The following is a 20,929-nucleotide window of genomic DNA, read 5'->3' on the forward strand; positions in this document are numbered from 1 at the left end:
AAGTTTTCAGTTTTTCTATAATAAAGTGCAAACACCCATGAGGCCTTTCAGGAATCGTCTTTGCCAACCCATTTCCATCAGCCAGTTTCCCACTTAAACCCTTAGTTCTAGCAATGGTAAACTATGTAATTCTGAGAACCAGTTTCTCTTTCCACTTCCTGCTTTTGCGCAAGTACTTCTCTTCCCCCCCCCCCCACTATATAATTTCTACTTGAGCCTCATCTCAGAGATACTTCTCCAACAAATCTCTTCTGATTTCAGAGTATTCCCAACCCAACCGTAAATCAGGTATCTTCCCTCAGCACTCCCAAAACATTATATAGATACTACTATCTTGGTTGTGAGTACACTATGCAATGATCACTGCTGTTTTGCTTTCTTTCATGTTTTTTGTTTGTTTTTCGTATCCTACCTTTCATATTCTAGCATATGTTCCTAGAGTGTTGAGATTTTTACTTGTTGACCTTTGTATGTTTAATACCAAACAAAGAACTCAGTATGTTTGATGGGTAAGGGAGGACACTCGGGTGGCTCAGTGAGTTAAGCGACCAACTCTTGATTTCAGCTCAGGTCATGATCTCAATCAAGTCCTGAGTCAGGCTCTACAAGTATGGAGCCTGCTTAAGATTCTCTCTCTTCTTCTGCCCCTCTCTCCGACTCGTGATCTCTCTCTAAAATTAAAAAAAAAGGGGGGGGAGGGAGGAATGCCCAGGTGGCTCAGTCCGTTACATGCCTGACTCTTGATTTTGGCTCAGGTCATGATTTCACACTTCATGGGATGGAGCCCTGCAATGGGCTCTGTACACACAGTGTGGTACCTGCTTGGGATTCCCTTTCTCCTCTTTCTCTACCCCTCCCTTGCTTACCACATACCAGTGTTCTCTTTCTCTCAAAATAACCGTTAAAAAAAAAGTTTGATAAGTAGACGGATTTACACATAAATCCAAGATATACGGATTCAAATTCCTGTATAAAATTCACAATTATAATTTGCCTACAAGAACTATTGCCGAGCTCCAACTAACATTTTATTTATTTAGGTAATAACCAATACTTATAACTTTTTCAGTAACATAAGCCACTTAAGAGTTATCCTTATTAATTATATTAAATCTTACTAGCACGATAGCAATAAAGCAATAGATTACTAGAAATTCTGAATTCTTTTCCTCACCTTTCTCAATGTACACAAAACCTACAAGAAATTTATAGGTGCTTTGATAAAATTATATTATTTCTTAAAGTAAATTAAATAGTAACACAAGATTTAAAAATAGCAATTCAAATTAAAGTCTCTTTTTGGGCTTATTTTTATATTCAACTTCAAATATAAAAGAGAGAGCAATATAATCAATTACCATGTATCTAAAAACCAGCTTCACAATTATCAACTCTTACCAATCTTGTTTCAAATAATCCAGTTTCCCAAAGACACACCTCAGGCACTGTAAAATTTTATCCATAAATACTTAGGTATTAAAGTATTATAAATTTATAAAACACTATTTTTAAGTATCCACAAAAACAGTACCATACCTTTAAAACATCAGTTACTCCTGAACATTAAATAATATTAAATACCCAGTTCAGTTTATCTCTTTAGTCACATGATTCCATTTCTGCCACTGACTGAATAGGTAGGTATCGAAATGAGGTTCACACACGGCACTTCATTTTTTTTAAAGTCTCTTTCATTTGTTTTTAAATTTTAATTTAAATTCCAGTTAGTTAACAAACAGTCTAATATTAGTTTCAGGTGTACAATACAGTGATTCAACACTTCATACATCACCCTGTGCTCATCACAAGTGCACTCCTTAATCCTCATTACCTATTTCACCCATCCTCCCACCCAACTCTCTTCTGGTAACCATCAGTTTGTTCTCTATGTTAAAAGTCTGTTTCTTGGTTTGCCTCTCTTTTCCCCCCCCTTTGCTCATTTGTTTTGTTTCTTAACTTCCCATATATGAGTGACGTCATATGGTATTTGTTTTTTCTCTCTTTTTTTTTTTTTTTTTAATTTTTTTTTTTTTTTTTGTTTTTTTTTTTTTTTTTAATATTTTTATTTATTTCTGAGAGAGAGAGAGACAGCGTGAGCAGGGGAGGGTCAGAGAGAGAGGGAATGACAGACTCTGAAACAGGCTCCAGGCTCTGAGCTGGCAGTCAGCACAGAGCCCGATGCGGGGCTCGAACCCACGAACCGCGAGATCATGACCTAAGCAAAAGTTGGACGCTTAACCGACTAAGCCACCCAGGCGCCTCTCTTTAAGTCTTCTTAACATGACAGTTTCCTCTTCCTTTTTGCATTCCCCGCAATTTATTTTGTGGAAGAAATTAGGTTTTTTTTTTCTGCTTTTTCAGATTTTGCTTACTGTAACTTTGTGGTGTATTTTTCTGGCCCTTGTATTTCTTGTAAACTGTTAGATCAAGAGGTTCAGATTCAAGTTCAGCTTTTCTTTTAGGAAGGATATTTTTTAAGAGTTCTTGTGAACTTATATCAGAAGAAACTTAAGTTTGGTTGTCTCTTTTAACAAGGGGATAAATTTTAGCTGTGGCATTTTCAGCCTTATCTATCCATTATAGTTTCCTATAAGCTCTACACCTAATGTTTTTAGCAGCCACTGATCATATGGCTTTATCACTTATTTATTTAGAGGCAGTAAAGTGGTGATATACCATTCTTCACTTAACCATTATACCATATATTCATTAATAGGTGGAATACTTCTAATAACTTTCCCTCATTTGTTAACCTTGAAGTAGTTGATACATGAAAGCCATTTTTATTTATTTTCCTTATTTATTAGTTTTGAAAGTGAGTTAAGTTGCTAGCACCCTTTCAAAGTTGACCTATAGTTTTTATGTCTAATGAACTCATGGATTTGAATTATTTGATGAGTTTTAATCCACTATATCATTCTTGATGTCCAAACTGTCCCATCTTTAGCCAAAAGGAAATACTTTATTAGTTCCAGAGTCCTTTTGAAAAGGCCTCAAGTAGTCTTTGATAGCTTCCTTACTTTCTGGACTGACAAGATTAACCAGGCTCATCTTGTAGATTTCTTGTTTCAGAATGTAACTCAGCCATGTCATCAAAATACTTTTGTTTAGATTAGAACTTAAATTGCAATCTGAGTCCTAGGTGAGTCTATTACTATGGAATTGGTCATTGTTTTTAAGATTGTTTTTAATGGAATGAGCTAATATATATATATGTTTGTGTGTGTGTATATATCATATATATATATATCAAAGACAATGTAGTAAGAATTTATACTAATAAAAAAATAATTTATCCTAACATTTCAAATTTAAATTTGTGGGTTTTTATTTCTTTGGTTTTATATTTACAGTACCACTTGGATTGAGTTTCCTGGTTCCAAATGACACTAACAAAATTATTTATTCGCTTATCTTAGAATGTATATAATAGATTCAACATGACACATTATTAATATGATTACTAAATGTTAAGATTTCTTTAAAATTCTTTTGTCCTTCAAGAATACTCCTAGAATCAACTTACTGCTTTAAAATCAACTGAAATAATTTATTTCTGTATAGCAACCAATTTGGTTTACTCAGGGTCATTTGCCTTTCCTTCATTTTAGAGACTGCTTTTCATTTTGACTTAATTTTGCTTTAATATTTACCTGGATTCAACTTGAGGGCTACAGAAGATAAAAGTCAAAATCTACTTTCCATCTTTGTCTTCTCCACACAATGTCGTCTCCCCCTAGAGTTCTTTTTTTAAAAAGTTGTGAATGTTTCCTTTTTTTCAATATAAGCAAATTATGAATAAGGAAATATTTGTATCTCCTCTTTCGTAAATAATCATTAACACATTTACACTCTTAAAAAAATGATATATACACATTATATTCTGGAAATCATTCCACAGCAGTAGATACATTCCCTCTTTGTTTATGTAACTGCACATACTACATTTTGTAGATGTATCAAAGTTTCAATGTGTCCCTCAAAGAATGAATATGCTTTGCTTCCAAGCCTAAAAACATGGCCTACTGCATATATCATTTTGTATTTATGACAGCCTATGTTTTGATTTGCTACATTTACCAATGTAAACATATCCCCTTTGAAGTTTTAAATTTTATAATTGCCTAGCACCCAGATCCTGATAGCTAAGTACTATTCCACACTTAAATAAACTGGGAGTCCTTGGAAAAATGGCAGATTCAAGGGACTGGGAAAGTACAAGATGAACCTAAACTATTTTGCTACACCAAAAAGCAAAATGAAAGAGAGAGAGAAATAAAGAGAAAGAGAGAGAGAAAATGAAGGCATTTCAAAAGAACAGGATAACCAAACCAAACCAAAACAACATAGGAGCCAACTTGAAGAAGCTTTCATTGGCCAATTCTGATCTAAGGATCAAAACAGTCCATAAAAGCTTATTACCCAGTAAATAAAAGGAATCCTCAAGTCCATGCTGCTAATAAGCAGGTAGGTAGGTAGACAAGCAGAAATATATAGACAGTGGAGGGGTCTGAATGCCAACTGGTCGATGTGGCCAGGAGAGTAGTGTTAAAAAAATTACCATTTTCAATTACCATAGAAAATACTACTTTGGGCAAGAATCATCAAGAGATGCTAAATCTAGGGAGAGAGTTTGATGAGTAAGATATCTGCAGTCTTAAAGAATCTTCTCAGACACTGCATTTTAGTGTAGCTAATAAATGAGAAACTAGTTGAAAAACCAGAAACCAATTGTCCTGGTAATCAAAACAAGCATCATCAATAGGGACCGACAGGCAACATGAGCCTCCAGACAGAGCTGAGAAAGACTTATCACCACTTACACAGTATTCCAGCCACGGATGCATGTGGTATGGGATGCATAACTTGGATCTAATCATAAATGAATAGAAAGCAAGAATTTTATTTTATAAAATAACTAGCCTATCCTCTTCAAAATACTAATGCCATGAAAACTGAAAAGGAAGTGTTCCAGATTAAAGGAGATTAAAGAGACATGACAGTCAAATACAGTATGTGATCTCAGACTGGACTCTGTATGGAAAGATGACCAGGACTGACTAAACTGACTACTGACTGAAGATTAAAGTATTCTATCAATGTAATGTAAATTTAATAACTATACATGGCTTATGTAAGGGAATGCCTTTATTCTTAGACTACATATATTCTAAGGGTATATGTATTCTAAGGTGTAAAGTGGCATCATTTTTCCTATGTTTCCTTAAATACTTTAGAAAAAATAAACATGTATTACATACATATCACATATAAAAAAATATATATATAAAGGCAAAAAGTTAAAATAGCAAATCTGAAAAGGTACATAAAGAATTACTTGGTACTATTTTTGCAAATTTTCTTTACTCCTCCTTAGTGCCCCTACTCTACTCATCCCTCACTTCTCCAATCAAGTTTTTCCAGATCTCCACCGCTAGATTACATAAAATATCTAGCAAGATTTCTGGCAGTGGTACATGATTAAGACAGCTGTACTGCTGGAGTGTTTCACTGAATTCTACCCCTACTTTCTAGAACTCTAACAGACTCTAAAAATATGTGAGTTAATTAACAGTACTACCACCTCTTTGCTTTTTATTCAAAAATATCTTAAGCCTAAGTCTTTCAAAATGTTCTTGTTCTTTCCTCCTAGTCTCTCTGCCTCTATTTTTCTTCTTTCAGATTTTCTCTTTGTCTAAGTCATCTAATTTAAAATTGTTTGGGGTGGGGTGCCTGGGTGGCACAGTTGGTTGAATGTTCAACTCTTGATTTCAGCTCAGGTCATGATCCCAGGGTTGTGGGATTGAGGCCTGCATTAGGCTCCTCATGCCTGTTTAGATTCTCTCTCTCTCTGACCCTCTCCTCTCCTCACATGCTCTTGCTCTCTCTCTCAAATAAAACAAACAAATAAATATTGCTAAAAAAATAAATTGTTTGGGGGAAAATAATTTTGAGGAATCAAAAAATCTAGAACACAAATCTCTATTTCCCACATGGTCACAATTGCCTATATCCAAGGAGCACTGGCTACTTCCAATGATCTATATTATCACCAAATCTCTGCATGATCTTCGCTCATCACCTCCCCCAAACAAGTGTCTTACACCAAGACAGTTTCATTCATTTATGTTACCTGCTTGGAATCTCTGGTCCTTTCTCTCACTTATACTCTAGTTTAAACAAAACTTAATGTAGTTCTTCATAGATTTCAAAATGTCTCCATCACTATACTCTAATTTATCCATACAACACAGGGTCCCAACTTTAAGGAGACTTAATTCCATAGTCTAACACTTACTTTCAATTCCAATATCAGCCTGCTGTCAGAGACCCTGTATCCCCTCCAAATACCCCTGTGCTACCATGTTTGTTCAGAGCTTACTGCTCCTAATGCCGGTTTTTTATTTAATGAGGTCCTTTTAATTCCTGGCACAATGAAGTCTTCTCCGAAATTGAGCAGTATACCTATTTTTTGCCCATTTGCACTATTTTATTTAGGATTTTCATATGCTTGTGCATAGGAAATACTTTAGGAGAATCTATTAGCTTAACCTAGCATATGATAGAATAGCAATACCTCCTTTCCTTGCATTCAACTCTCCATTCAAATCAGTCCTTTAAAAAAAAAAACAACAAGACCTATAATGGGTACATAAAAAGAATATATTCTCAAGTGAAAAAAACAAAGATTCTTCTGTATTACAGGAAAAAAAAAAGTCTTCAAGTATTTTTTGCTTTCTTTATCACAGGAATTGGAAACTAAGTCTGCAATGGCACACAAAGGAAGAATGAATGATCTTCTAAGAAAATGGCAACAATGAACAACTGCTTTCCTTAACTTCAATCAGACTGGCAACAGAAGAAACTAGCTCTGATAAAGGACTAGGGGTGGACTGAAAAAGTCAAGAAATTGCAGGCTACACTGTGGAAAGACAGGGAAGGAATGCTGTTGGCTACACTGATATAAGATATTTCCACAGAAATATTAATAGAAGATTAAATGTCTGACAAACATAGTAATACATAAACAACTGTATTTACTATGCTAAAGAACAAGCATACTATACTAAATGCTCACTTTAAGCCTTGTTCCCTAAGTACTAAGATCAATACCATTCAAAAGGAGTTCTTTGGGGGAAGTTTTGAAAGAACTTTTTGACAATTATGGGGGAAACTCAGGGCTAACCTGAGTGAGTGCTATGAAGTTCAACTGTAACCTATTTTTTCCTAGCTTTCAAGCTCCTTCTTCTAATTGTTAATTATATTTATATATGTACACCCATTAGACCATCCCTGGGTTTCTGCCACATGGAAATAATAAACATACCTAAGGATTACTGTGAAGATTAAAAGAGATGTAAAGCATATAGTCTGATGTACTATGGGAATTCAATACTAATAGCTACCAGAAAGCAAAAAAATAAAACAAACAAAAAAACCATCTGTCTTTTTCGAGTTCAAGATCAGAATCACTACTTCAAGTTCTGCTTTAAACTGTTCTTCAGGCTGCAATAATTATAAATATATAAAATGTCTATGAATAACATCTATAGATGTACTAAAATTTTCAATACAAGTTACTTTAAAGAAAACAAGGTGATTGCTAATTGGTGCTATGTGCCAGACCCTGGATTCTCATTTAATCCTTTTATTTTCATATAATAAATAAACTGAGGCTCAGAGAAGGGTAAATGAAGAAACCAATATCAATATTATAACAGTGTACAAATTATAAACACCTAAGAAATGAAAATTCAGAAAAATTGAAACCACTAATTTCCTAGTATGATGTCATTTATTTTAAAATAACTTTTTATATTTGTGCCTTATATTTATATATGTTGTCTACTTGCTCTTCCACACTCACCCAGTATCCATTTTGTTTGCCCTTTAGTATTGCATAACTTTTGTCCAGTTTTCATTGGTATACGCCTGCCCACCCAGCTAAAGATTAGATTTCCCAGTCTATCTTTAAGCTAGATGTGGCCGTGTGAACAGGTTCCAGCCAATGGGATATGGCTAGAAGTGATGTGAGAATCTTATGTCATTGCCTTAATAAAGTAGCATGCTTTAAATCCTCCTTTACCTCATTTTGTTCCTGCTGTGTGAAAATGGCAACTAATAGAGCAAGAGGAGCCATGTATTAAGGATAAAAAAACTGTCCTACTAGTCACAATACCTCAAGGAATAGAGCTCACTTACCTGAGAGTGAACTCTCAGTAACTATGTGAAGTAACTATGTGAGCCCTGTGTTTTGAGGTCTCTATACAGCACCTTGACTGGTTCTCTAGTTAATATACTATAATAATGTTTAACATTATTGAAAGAATAAGTTGTATACATATACAATGTCAATTCACTGGCTCATCTCTTCAACAGGAATTTTTAGGCAAAATACTATGGGGAAAAAGTGAAACTTATAAGAATCAAAAATATAAAGATTGATTCTTGATTAAGGAACCAGAGGTAAGGGAAATGGAATCAGGGGCACGGTTTTATGGAGACAGTCATCTTAGAACTCACTGGCAGTATTCCCTATACTTTTCCTCTCTGAAGCAACTGGCTACTCAACAATATCATATTCTTTATGTAACCTTCTTCAATTTCTCCAGGCACATCACTGTACCAACCTACATGTTCACAGAATTTTTCTCATGTTATTATTAATTCCTTCATAATATTACAATTATCTTTATGCATATATCTCTTAACTACATCCTAGAATTCATGAAGTCAGGGACTTCATTTATTTTTATAGACCATTATCTACTTCAACAGGACTAGAGAAACAATATGGAAATCAGTAGGTACTTAGGAAATACTTAAAACTAAAAAAAATGAATTCGTGGTGAAAGGCAATGGCTTTCCAACTCTCTTGACTATGACTTATATAATACATTTTATATCATGATGCAGCATACATATACACATGTGTGCATACACAGGCATAAAAGTGTGATGAACTAGTACTCTACAAAAGGCACACTGTGTTTTCTATTCTAGGTTACACTATTCTTTCACTAAAAAAAAAAAAAAACAAAAAAAAAACTGACCATAATCCTCTAAATGCTGAAACTTACTATTTAAAATATATTATCCTAGAACAATCATTTAAAAAATGAGAAGAGTTCATCTAGATGATAACTAAGATCAGACTACTTTAATTCTTTAAAATTACATTGTATTAAAATCTGCTATTCAGCTTACTTTTCACTATAAGCTACCAAATAAATATCAAAAGTTTGAAAAAATCTCGAATGTATCTACCCATCTATATGGTTCTGAAAACCAACTAATGCCACTGCTACGTTAAACACTGAAGAGCAACCCAACAGTTTCTTTTAGCATTCTAAATTACAAATCCAAGTCAAAATTCTACTATAAACTCAAAATACAGTATGCTTCTGCTACCTTAAAGTTTCCAGTTGAATAAATGAGAATAAAACTGCTAGAAACAGATGCTAGAAAGGGTCACATTTAGCATCACTAATTCCAAAAATGACTGGGTTTAGTCATGTTGAATATTAGGTGAAGATAGTAAACTCAAAAGTTTCTCTAGTACATATTCAGGGAGTCCGATGAGAAATAAAGGCTACTATGTACATTTGAAAGTTACCCTACAGTAGTTTCATAAAACACATAAAATCTGTTGTAATATTAATGACATGATACAAATCTCTAATTCTGTAATTTAAAAATCAAGTAGATAAAGCTTAATTGATGACATTTATGTTTTCTCCATACGTATTATCTACCATAAGTCTAATCCATGTAGAAATTATGATATTTCAAAATAACTGAGTGGGAGAATTTAGATATTAAACTAGACTGGGCATGAGATGAAATCTGTTGAAGCTAGATGATGTGTACATGAGGGTTCATTTTACTACTGGTCACTACTTTTTCATATGCTTACAATTATCCTCACTTTTAAGTTAACAGCAATCATAAAATAAATGACTATATTTAAAATTCAATTTTAAAGAGATTATCCAGGGGACACCTTGGTGGCTCAGTCAGTTAAACTCTTGTTTTAAGCTCAGGTCATGAGATCAACCCCACATCAGGCTTCACACACATAGAGCTTGCTTCAGATTCTTTCTCTCTCCCTCTGCCCCTCTCCTTCACTAGCTTGAGTTCTCTCTCTCTCTCTCTCAAATATAAATCAAGAGATTATCCATTTGACTAATTTGTTTTGAAAATGATTTTTGAGGGGCTCCGGGGTGGCTTAGTTGGTTGAGTGTCCAACTTCGGCTCAGGTCATGATCTCATGGTTCATGAGTTTGAGCCCCACATCTGGCTTTGTGTAGACAGCTCAGAGCCTGCTTCAGATTTTGTCTCCCTCTCTCTGCCTCTCCCCCACTCATGCTCTCTCTTCTCTCAAAAATAAATATTAAAAAATTTAAAAAGATTTTGAAATATATACTGTATATATGTTTTATGACTTAAATGAATACCACTGCAAAAAACTAAGCTCCCAGCACTATATGCAAAGTTATTTGTGGGTTTTCATCAGTCTGCAGATACCCATGGGGCTGTGCTGCACATAACAACTTCCATTTACTGTGAGCCATTCAATAAAACAAAAATTTTTAAGTAAAATCACCAATGTAGTATAACATAACTAAGATAAACTACTGAAAACTAAGTCAATCCTTTGCTGTAAAATACATACTAAAACTGTAATAGAGATTTACATTTTTTGTACTCATATACAACTAATTGTAATTCTTATAAAATTTCCTTTCAGATACTTCTTTTATTACTGCAGGATCTACTCATTTAGAAATGGGAATACTGTAGTAGTTGCATCAAATGGCAATAATCATTATTATCCTCTTTAAGCACAAAAAGAACGGTGTTCTTTGAGGAAACTTAGACTGCAACTCTACTCTTCTACAATGGCCCCATTCCTTTACACAATAACACTTCAGCACAGTATTTACTGACATCTAACATCATTTTCTTGGGTATAAAAATTTCTCTTTGCTTTTTGCCTAAGCCTGTCAATACACCTCACCATCATAAAAGCCCCATTATCACAATTTTTAACCTGCATAAAATCTAAGATGACTAGGGTTTTACATGATCTCTTTAAAAAACAACAATAAGGGCGCCTGGGTGGCTCAGTCAGTTAAGGGTCCGACTTCGGATCAGGTCATGATCTCGCAGTTCATGGGTTCGAGCCCTGCATTGGCCTCTGTGCTGACAGCTAGCTCAGAGCCTGGAGCCTGCTTCAAAGATTGTGTGTCTCCCTCTCTCTCTGACCCTCCTCTGCTCATATTGTTTCTCTCTCTCTCTCAGAAATATATTAAACATTAAAAAATTTTTAAAAATAAAAAACTTCATTCTGACATTGGGCTTGATGTAGAAATTAACCATATGCCTTACAATTAAACTTCTCTGTCTCCTACCTTTGAATTGACGCATGCTGTCATTCTGTTTGTATTGACTATAACCATCTGACGCTGCAAATTATTTGACCTAGGGGTTCCTGGATGCCTCAGTTGGTTAGGCATCCGACTCTTGGTTTCATCTTAGGTCATGATCTCATGGTTCGTGCTGGGCTCTGCACTGGCAGCACAGAGCCTGCTTGGAATTCTCTTTCTCTCCCCTTCTCAAAATAAACAAACTTAAAAATAATAAAATAAATTTAGAAAAAAGAAGAGTTCCCCACTATTTTTGTGCCTTATGTCTCATCTCTGAGAGTTACTGTAGACACTGGATGCCAGAAGTCAGTACTGTTTAGCAGAACTCTGCATGCCTCTGTACTTTAATCTCAATGATAACTTAGATCTTAATCTATCCACACCAAAGAACTTTCAAATAGTTTACCATTTACTTATAGTTGACTAAGCAATCACCCTACATCACAGTGACAGCTAATATATCCTTAACTACACACAGCAATTTTCTCAGTCGTTCATACATTAAGAACCTGATTCCGGTACAATAAACTTCTAGAGTATCTCTTTAAACCAGTGGTTCTGACCAATCCTTTCACATGAGTAATATTCTCTCAATACATGTTGCATTTGGGGCTCCTGAGTGGCTCAGCTGGTTAAGTGTTTGACTCTTAATTTCGGCTTAGGTCATGATCTCAAGGTTGTGAGATCAAGCCCACGTCTGCCTTCTTGCCAAGCGTGGAGCCTGTTTGGGATTCTCTCTCTCCCTCTCTCTACACCTTCCCCACTTGCACTTGCTTGCATGTAAACATGCTCTCTCTCTTCAAATAAATAAACATTTAAAAAAAATACATGTTGCATTTATTCAGCTATACTTCCTTTTTCCTCCTTCCTTCACTTGGGACTACATGTCAGAGTAAAGAACTGCAAGGCTAGCAGGTCCAACACATCCTCTTTACGAGGAACTTGCACTTTTTTACCAGGGTGCTATGACCTCTGTAAAAACCTTCCTCTGCATCCTACTACTGAATACATTCTGTTTGTTCTTCGTTTCTTTCCAAACTACATCATTTCTTCAAGACTACAAAAGTTGAAGAGCTCCATCAAAACTTCCCCTATAGCCTACTATATTACTCCAGTATTTGCCCAATTCCTTTTCCTTTCACCTCACTTGTATACCGATATGGGTCCATGAATTCACTTGTTTATTCCATGAATTCCATGTATATTCACTTCACTGTGTGTTAAAAACTAGCTATTCCATTATCACTTCTCAACAATAATAATCATTCTTCAAGTTAATTCATAATTTTTAAATATGGCAAGATACTGAATGATTCCAGGTGGATAGCTTCTCCTTTATGCATATGAAATTAACATGCATACAAATCTCCTGGGAATCTTGTCAAAATGACAATTCTGATTCAGTAGATCTGGGATACAGAGGGGAACTTCTAGGGTAAAGGAATCATTCTGTATAGTAATGGGATGGAGGATAAACGATTCTGTGCATTTGTCAAAACACATAAAACTGTACATTACAGAATAAATGTAATATATGCAAGTTAAAGAAAAAATCAACCCATGTGACTGAAGAACACAGAATGGAATGAAAACTGTGCCAAATGAATCTAACTTTATTACAAATTTATGACAACCACACTGAAGGGAGGAAGAAGCCAACTTTAGTAACTTTAAAAAACAGTGTTTTGACTAGAAACTGTAAGACTAAATATATTACGAACTATGTAAACACTGTACATAAACACTGTATTCTAGCTGATAAATTGTTTCTTCTGAGAGTATGGCCTAAAAATTCTGAATCTGCTTTACCTGTATATGAGCTTGAAGTGCATGATGGGATGGTGGATGGTAGGAGCCAGGTTTCTCTTTGAAGGAGATTGAAATTATAAAGGAGCAAGAAAGGAAGGTTAGGATGAATCCTGTAGTCAGAATTAGAGTTGGAGAGTTGGAGTGGAATTAGAGTTGAAGACATCAGAACAAACTCATGTTTACCTTAACCTGCATACTGATCGATACTGAATCTACAAATATGTAGATGCAGGTGGTTTAGTATACATACATACATACATACATATACTACATAGCTGTCTGGTTTTTCCATTGAGAGAACCGAGGGGCTGGATAGTATGCAAGCATACTTAGCACCCAAACTTTGGTTTTCTAGTATCCTTGTCTCCAATAAAAGGATCCATGACTCTTTGGAAAAATGGCTGGCTCTAGAGCAAAAGGATAAAAGTATGTAACAAGGATACAGTGGCCAACTTGAAAGTCAGTTCCCAATGGGCAAGGCTAGATAATCTGAGCAACAGAATAAATAACTTACTGGATTATAACCCAAACTATAAAACACAGATGCATTTAAGTCCAGGCTTATATAAAGGAATGACTGAAAAAATGGAGAAAAGACTTCTTTACAGAAGAATTCCATTTAATATATTTAGATACTCCCTCTCAACAGGAGATGGAACTTAATTTCAACTTTCCCCCAGCGATTTGAGAGGGATGGACATAGTGACTTGCTTCCAAAGAATACAGTATTGAAGGGGGAAAAAAAGTACCTTAAACTGGAGAACTATGGCAAATATTACGTTGGCTAAATGATGAAGGTTAACATCATCAGGAATATCATGTGGATATTACGCTTCTCATACTATTTGACTAGAAGAGCATTTCACCTCTGTGATATTCTTTCTATAAACTGATAACCCCAGTTTACCCTAATAAAAACATCAGAAAAATTCAAACTGGGGGATATTCTATAGGATACCTGCCCAGCACTTTTCAAGACTGTTAAGGAGGGGCACCTGGGTGGCTCAGTCGGTTAAGCATCCGACTTCGGCTCAGGTCATGATCTCACGGTTTGTGGGTTCAAGCCCCGTGTTGGGCTCTGTGCTGACAGCTAGGTCAGAGCCTGGAGGCTGTTTAAGATTCTGTGTCTCCCTCTCTCTCTGAACCTCCCCTGATATCTCTCTCTCTCAGAAATAAATTAAAAAAAAAAAAAAAAGAAAGACTGTTAAGGAAATCAAGGAAAGACACAAACTCTCAGAGACCAGAGGATACTGGGGAGAGTTGACAACTAAATGCAACACGGTACCCTGGACTGAATCCTGGAACAGAAGTGGCATTAATGGAAAAAACCAATGAAATCCAAGTAAAGTATGGAATTTAGTTAGTAGTTTCTTAAAAAGATTTTTAAAAATGGCTAAAAATCTGGTTTCCCCTTCTGGAGAGTAGGAATCATAATACTGCATATATCACAGGAATTTTATCAGGATGAAGTATGATAAATGCATGTAATACACCACGCACTGTGTGCATCATGCCTGCCTCAGTCAGAATAAGGGCTCAATAAATACTGCAGGCCATTGGGATGCCTGGGTGGCTCAGTCAGCTAAGTGTCCAACTTCAGTTCAGGTCATGATCTCATGGTTCGTGGGTTCGAGCCCTGTGTCGGGCTCTGTGCTGACAGCTAGCTCAGAGCCTGGAGCTTATTTCAGATTCTGTATCTCCTTCTCTCTCTGACACTCCCCTACTCATGCTGTCTCTCTCTCTCTTATTTAATGTTTAAATAAAACATTTACAAATTTTTTTTTAAATTATTGCATGCCATTATTATTGTTTCAAGAGATATGACACGTACTCAGCCTTTTGCTGGCATGGGCCATGACACCATCCTCTGGGTGTTCCCAGACAGGGGACAAAATGCATGTGTAATAACAGCAACTTCAATAACAACAAGAACAAAAAATGGCAAGGTGTTGAATGACTCTGGGCAAAAAGCTTCATCTACATACGTAAGAATTTAATATGAACACGTTATCACTTGTGAATTTTGTTAAAATGAAGATTCTGATTCAGGAGGACTGGTGGGGGGGGCAAGATTGTACATTTCCAACAAGCTCACAGATGATGCTACTGGTCTAAGGCCCACAACTGGAGCTTTAACTTTTCTATTTATGTATTTTTTAAAATTTTGTTTAAAATAGATAAAAAAGCTTCTTCCATCTATTCTTTATCTCTTCACCACAAAGAAATACTCTTTATTTTTAAATACAGAACTGTGCCAGATATAACCCACCAGTCACCAAGACCTTAAACAAGCAACTACTTAAGCAGTATAAAAAGGGGTCATTACAAATTAATGTCTGCTTCCAAATTATCTAACACTTATGTAGGTAAAAATAACGTGTTTGAAAGTCAAATCATATACAATTCTCTTATCCTTATCAGTTATAAGTAAGTTTTAAACACTTTACAGTAATCTAGATTAACCACAATCCTAGGAAATACTATGAAAATTTTAACTCAATAAATTCTATTTGGAGAGAGAATAACCTATTGCTAAAGCTCCTGGTTAACAGCTTACTGAATTTTCAAAATATAAGAAATGACCTTAGATGATCTCAGATTAAGTAGCATGTATATAATATTTGAGGAAAAAACTAATAGGAAAAGATGAAGAAAGTACATACAGAGTTGAAAAACAGGATTAATAGGATGTGGCATAAAAGAGCTACACTTTTCTGTAAATAATGACATCATGGGAAAATTTTAAAACCAGCTTCTATAACTCAATGATTTCTGGCCATGCTCGCTACCTGATTTCATATTTTCCTGCATTCCTTAATATGTTCCTTAGCACAAAACTTGAAATTTATAAATGAACTGAGGGGCGCCATGATGGCTCAGTAGGTTAAGTGTCCGACTCAATTGTCAGCTCAGGTCACAATCTCAGGGTCAGTGGGATCGAGCCCTGTGTGGGGCTCTGCACTGAAACTGCAGACCTTGCTTGGGATTCTCTCTCCTTCTCTACTCTTCCTATGCTTGCTCTCCTTCCATCTCAAAATAAATAAACATTAAAAAAAATTTAAGAATGAATTACCTTTTTTTAAAACTGAGATAAATGCAAAGAAATTTAGAAATTACCATTTTAACTAGTATTGCCTTTAAAAATTATTCAAATTTACTTAGTGAAAAAAACTGTTGATACAAGAAATCTTTCTGGTACGTGTGCACATAAATGCAATGTTTCCAAAAATGGTATACCATAGGAGTTTTCAACAAAACACTAACAAGTAAATATATGTAAAACAAAACAAAACAAAACAACATGGCCTGTGTTTGAATTAACTTTAACTTGGTGTTCTTTAAATTTAACAGGTCTTTTAGACTACAGGGCTTCCGAAAGCCTTTAAAAAGCCTTTTATGAACTCTGAATTTCTACAAAAGGAGATTTTCAGTCAGAACATTTCCACTGATCGTATTTCCTACTGAATGCTTATACAAAAACCTTTAAAGGTTGAGATCTAAGAATTTTAAGAGTCAGGTTGATAAAGCTCAATTGCCTGACACAGACTAAGTGTAAATGCTTAAAACCACTGTAGCACATCACCAACAATTTTCCTCATTCTGTAAAAATTTTTCAAGAGCATAATATGTAGACATTAAAGTGATTCAAAAACGTTATCAAATTTACATGAACAATTCTAGACAATTAAAAATTTAATCTGCAGGCAAGAGAGAAATTCTTCTGAGGATGAAGCAGCATGTAGTAATCAGTGAAAATTAGCAAAATGTGACTGTATTTCTGGTCTTCATCCACAAATCTATTCCTGGAGTAAACCATCATTCAAAAGAACTTTAAAATAAAAAGTCTAACCAGGATTTGGAAAACTTGGGGTTTTGTTTTTTTTCAAACCCACACAGCTAGAAATTGATGCTTTGAAATCTTCCAAAAGCATTTTTAAAGCTTAACTTCAGGGCGCCTGGGTAGCTCAGTAGGTTGAGCATCCGACTTCGGCTCAGGTCATGATCATTCGGCCTGTGAGTTCAAGCCCTTCGTTGGGCTCTGTGCTGACAACTCAGAGCCTGGAGCCTGCTTCGGATTCTAGGTCTCCCTCTCTCTCCTGGTCCCACTCACATTCTGTCTCTCTCTCTCAAAAATAAACAAACGCTAAAAAAAAAAAAAAAAAAACTTAAAAAGAAAAAAGCTTAACTTCAGTTATATAATAAACTTTATGCTGAGTTTAAACTGTGCAGGTGCATCCTGACCCACATTTCTTAGTAAATAAATTTCAAAACTGTCAGTTAAAGCATAGCCAAAGAGACATCTTCCTGTGTATTCTTCCTCCTTTCAGTCAATGATCATAGATACTTTTCTACATGGAATCAAAAAACTTTTAGCAGAAAGCTAATTATACCAACCAAAACTGTCAAATGACTACTTGCTTAATTTTATTTCATTTCATGAAATACATGGAACCTCCCAAAGTAAAAAAGAAAATCTAAGACAAAAGTACATTTAAAACTTCTAGCTAACAAAAATCAAATTTTACTTCAAAGGCTATTTATAATGTATATCAATTTTAAAGGTAAAGCATATTTCTCCTCTTTCAACTCTGTATTAATAGTGTTACAATAAATTTTGTTTTTGCAAGAAATCTCCCTACCTATAAATTCATGTCCTCACTCTTAACTAGGCACAATCTCCCTTCTCTTTACTGCCTTAATATGAAAACTTTTTTTCTAGGGTGAGTGGTGATGATGGCTGAGGGTTGGTAACAATGACAGTAGAGCAGAGGAAAAGGATAGCATAACACCAGTAAGGAAGAAAATGAAAGCAAATTAGAAGTAGGTCTTCCACGTTCTGATAAACACCAAGGCAGTTGCAAGAACAAGATAACTTGACAAGCACACTTCTGAGAAGCACATAAAACTTGTACAGTAGAAATAATGACTCAGAATAATTAGAGAATATGATTTGCAATTATTTTAAATAAGTATGCACCATAAAATAATGGTTTAAGTAAATTTAATTTCACGGGACTTTTTTTTTCTTCAATTATACTACCAGATCTGACTATTACTCCTTTTTTGCTTGGATATGGCAGCAAAATACATAAAACATGATTGGAGCAAGTTAGGGCTCACAGTATAAAAGTACACAATTTCTATGCAACTAGAAGATTTACTCTCACAAGTCTTATTTCCTATTTTGTGAGTAGTTTAATTCGTGGGTTTTCCCTAGATAGTTCTACTATTAACCATTTCATTGCTCACTAATGAATAAACAATGTGGACAAGATGACTCTTCTAATCACTTACTACAGTCAATACACCTATAGAGATATGATTCAAAGATGAGATTCACAACTCTTTTAATTGACCCTCTCAACTCCAGTGATTCTGGAAGTGCACTATCTGACATGTTACTATACTTTTTAAGTGGAGGGATGAAACTTCAAAATCATTTGGTTTAAGTGTTTCTTTACAGTTGAGAGATCAGTTAATACAGAGTTATCAACTCAGGTTTTGTAATGTTTAGACCAATATCTGTTCAACTAAATATACTGCTTTCCATAACTGTTCCTTTTTCTCTACGATGTTCTTGTTATCTAAACAGTCTGCCTGTGAAAGTTGATATAATACACCTAACATGACCAGAAAACACAATTTTCAAGTCAAATACTTATACCACTGTTGCATTTTCTCTCCAACATTTTTTTCTGAAATCCTCCCAACTGCCAAAACTCTGTTTCTTGTCTACCACATTTTTCTGCCACTATAATTAATGTTCCAGCTATGTATGTAGTATCCTATGGCATATAAAACATGATGCTAATTATAATAAACAAATAACTGAGGACTCAGTATGTCAGGAACTATTTTAAAACCTCTACACAGAACACCTCACTTATTCTCAATTTTACATAAAATAAAACAATACCATAATTCCCCTCCTGTGGTGAAAAATCAAAGCCTCAGAGGCAACATAATTTGTCCTGACACTGCTAAGAAGAACTGGGAAAAGTAATCAGATACTCTGATTCCAATGGTCTTATCTCTACCGAGAAGTATATATAACTATGTGGACTGTATCAATGTGCAGATAACTCAAAATTTGCAGATAACTCTTTGGGGAAGAATAAGAGTTTTTGCTTTGAAGAGGTTTCTTACACATTCAAATAACTTAGTATGGCTTATTCCTATTAACTATATATATCTTCTTTGCAAAGACATGACCCAAGTTACTTATTCATATATAATTAAAACTCCAATTTAAAAAGAAAACAGAGAAAAAAAGGATTGCAACAATACTTTAACAAATGTCCAGATCAGTGTTGCCCAAAATAACTTTTGCAGTGATAGAAATGTTTTCTATCTGCACTATACATCATGGTAGCCATTACAACATATGGCTTTAAGCACTTGAATTGTGTTGAGCATGACTGTGTAACTGAATTTTGAATATTTTGTAATTTTAAATAGTTTAAATCAAACAGCAACATGTGGCCAGTGGCTCCTATACTGGACAGGACAGGTATAGAAGACAAAATCCTGGGAAAAAGGGAGTAAACAACTTCTTATTGCCTTTATTTGGAGAGTGCACTAACAGTCAAATCAATTTAAATGTCTCTTTGTACTTGGCTCTAGTTTCAATAATTGACCCAAACAATACAAACCTCCAAAGAGATTTAAGTCACCTAAACTTTCTGTATTTAAATTCTTCTTTGTACAGCTCAATGAGAAAATAATTAAAACATGTATTACCAACAAAACTTATCAGAAACTTTTAACTGTTTGGATAACTAAGAGAATGAATCTGATCTGAAAACTCTGCTACCTATTAGAGTCACACCAGTTTTTCATTCTCTTCATAACACACACTTGATAATAAAGAGCTTACCTTGATTCTCCACTACTGTTTCTAACACTTTCTTCATCACTGTGTCCATTCATTGTAAATATCAAGAAGTTTTAAAGTAAAATACAAATCTTCCCAGTTTAAAAGATGAATACAAATACGAACTCCTTAAACATCAAAAATTCACAGATGAGTTCTCTCCAACATTCACAGGCTTCCTGGGGCCCTTCTGATTTACCTAAAGAAAATATATTAAGAAAGTTAAGAAAATATCCTGTAGAAAAAAGATAAATAAGTCTATTTAGAATTTATACAAATCTACTTAGGTCAATTAGATTAGAGATGGTAAGGAAGAGGTAGGGGGTCTTTCACTCAAAATACTAAAGCTTCTATTAACTACATTCCTGCCTACTTACTAGAATTTAGCACATCATTGCTATTTTGGGCAAAAAAATTAAAATATTTGTGGAATGATAAAACTTTTAGACAGACTATGACTGTGTATCAATACGCATATATACACATTATAGATAAACAGCATGTACCTGAGTGAGGAAAAGTTCTGAAAATGCTCACATAAGTACAGAATATAAGTTAGCGAAAAATGTATAGGACAAAACAAATGTGTTCTTTCACAGCTGAACCGAGAGTGGAGTGATAAAATTTAAATAATATTTATACAGTTTTGGCCTGTAGAGGTTCCATTCAAAAAAAAAAGAGAGAGAGAGAGAGAGAGAGGTAACATACACTAGGATTATTTAAGAAAAGGGGGAAGGGGTTTGGGGTAGAAATCATGAGCCAAGACATAGCATTTCCACCTTTCAAGATTTCAGCACAACAGTGGAGAGTCACCTAC

General features: G+C 34.8%; 1 protein-coding gene across 3 annotated transcripts in view; it reads right to left on the bottom strand.

The window, feature by feature from the left end:
• Positions 1 to 20,306, bottom strand: part of CHD1 (chromodomain helicase DNA binding protein 1) — a 69,437-nt gene extending 49,131 nt beyond the window's left edge. For all 3 annotated transcript variants that reach the window (XM_077772760.1, XM_077772761.1, XM_077772759.1), the window contains exon 1: positions 20,116 to 20,306. In XM_077772760.1, coding sequence (XP_077628886.1) covers positions 20,116 to 20,168 — 53 coding nt within the window. In that variant the 5' untranslated portion in view covers positions 20,169 to 20,306. The remainder of the gene's footprint in view (positions 1 to 20,115) is intronic.
• Positions 20,307 to 20,929: the final 623 nt, after the last annotated feature.

The sequence above is a fragment of the Crocuta crocuta genome, unplaced genomic scaffold (genome assembly GCF_008692635.1).
Source record: "Crocuta crocuta isolate KB4526 unplaced genomic scaffold, BGI_CrCroc_1.0 scaffold309, whole genome shotgun sequence".
NCBI classification, from domain to species: domain Eukaryota; kingdom Metazoa; phylum Chordata; class Mammalia; order Carnivora; family Hyaenidae; genus Crocuta; species Crocuta crocuta.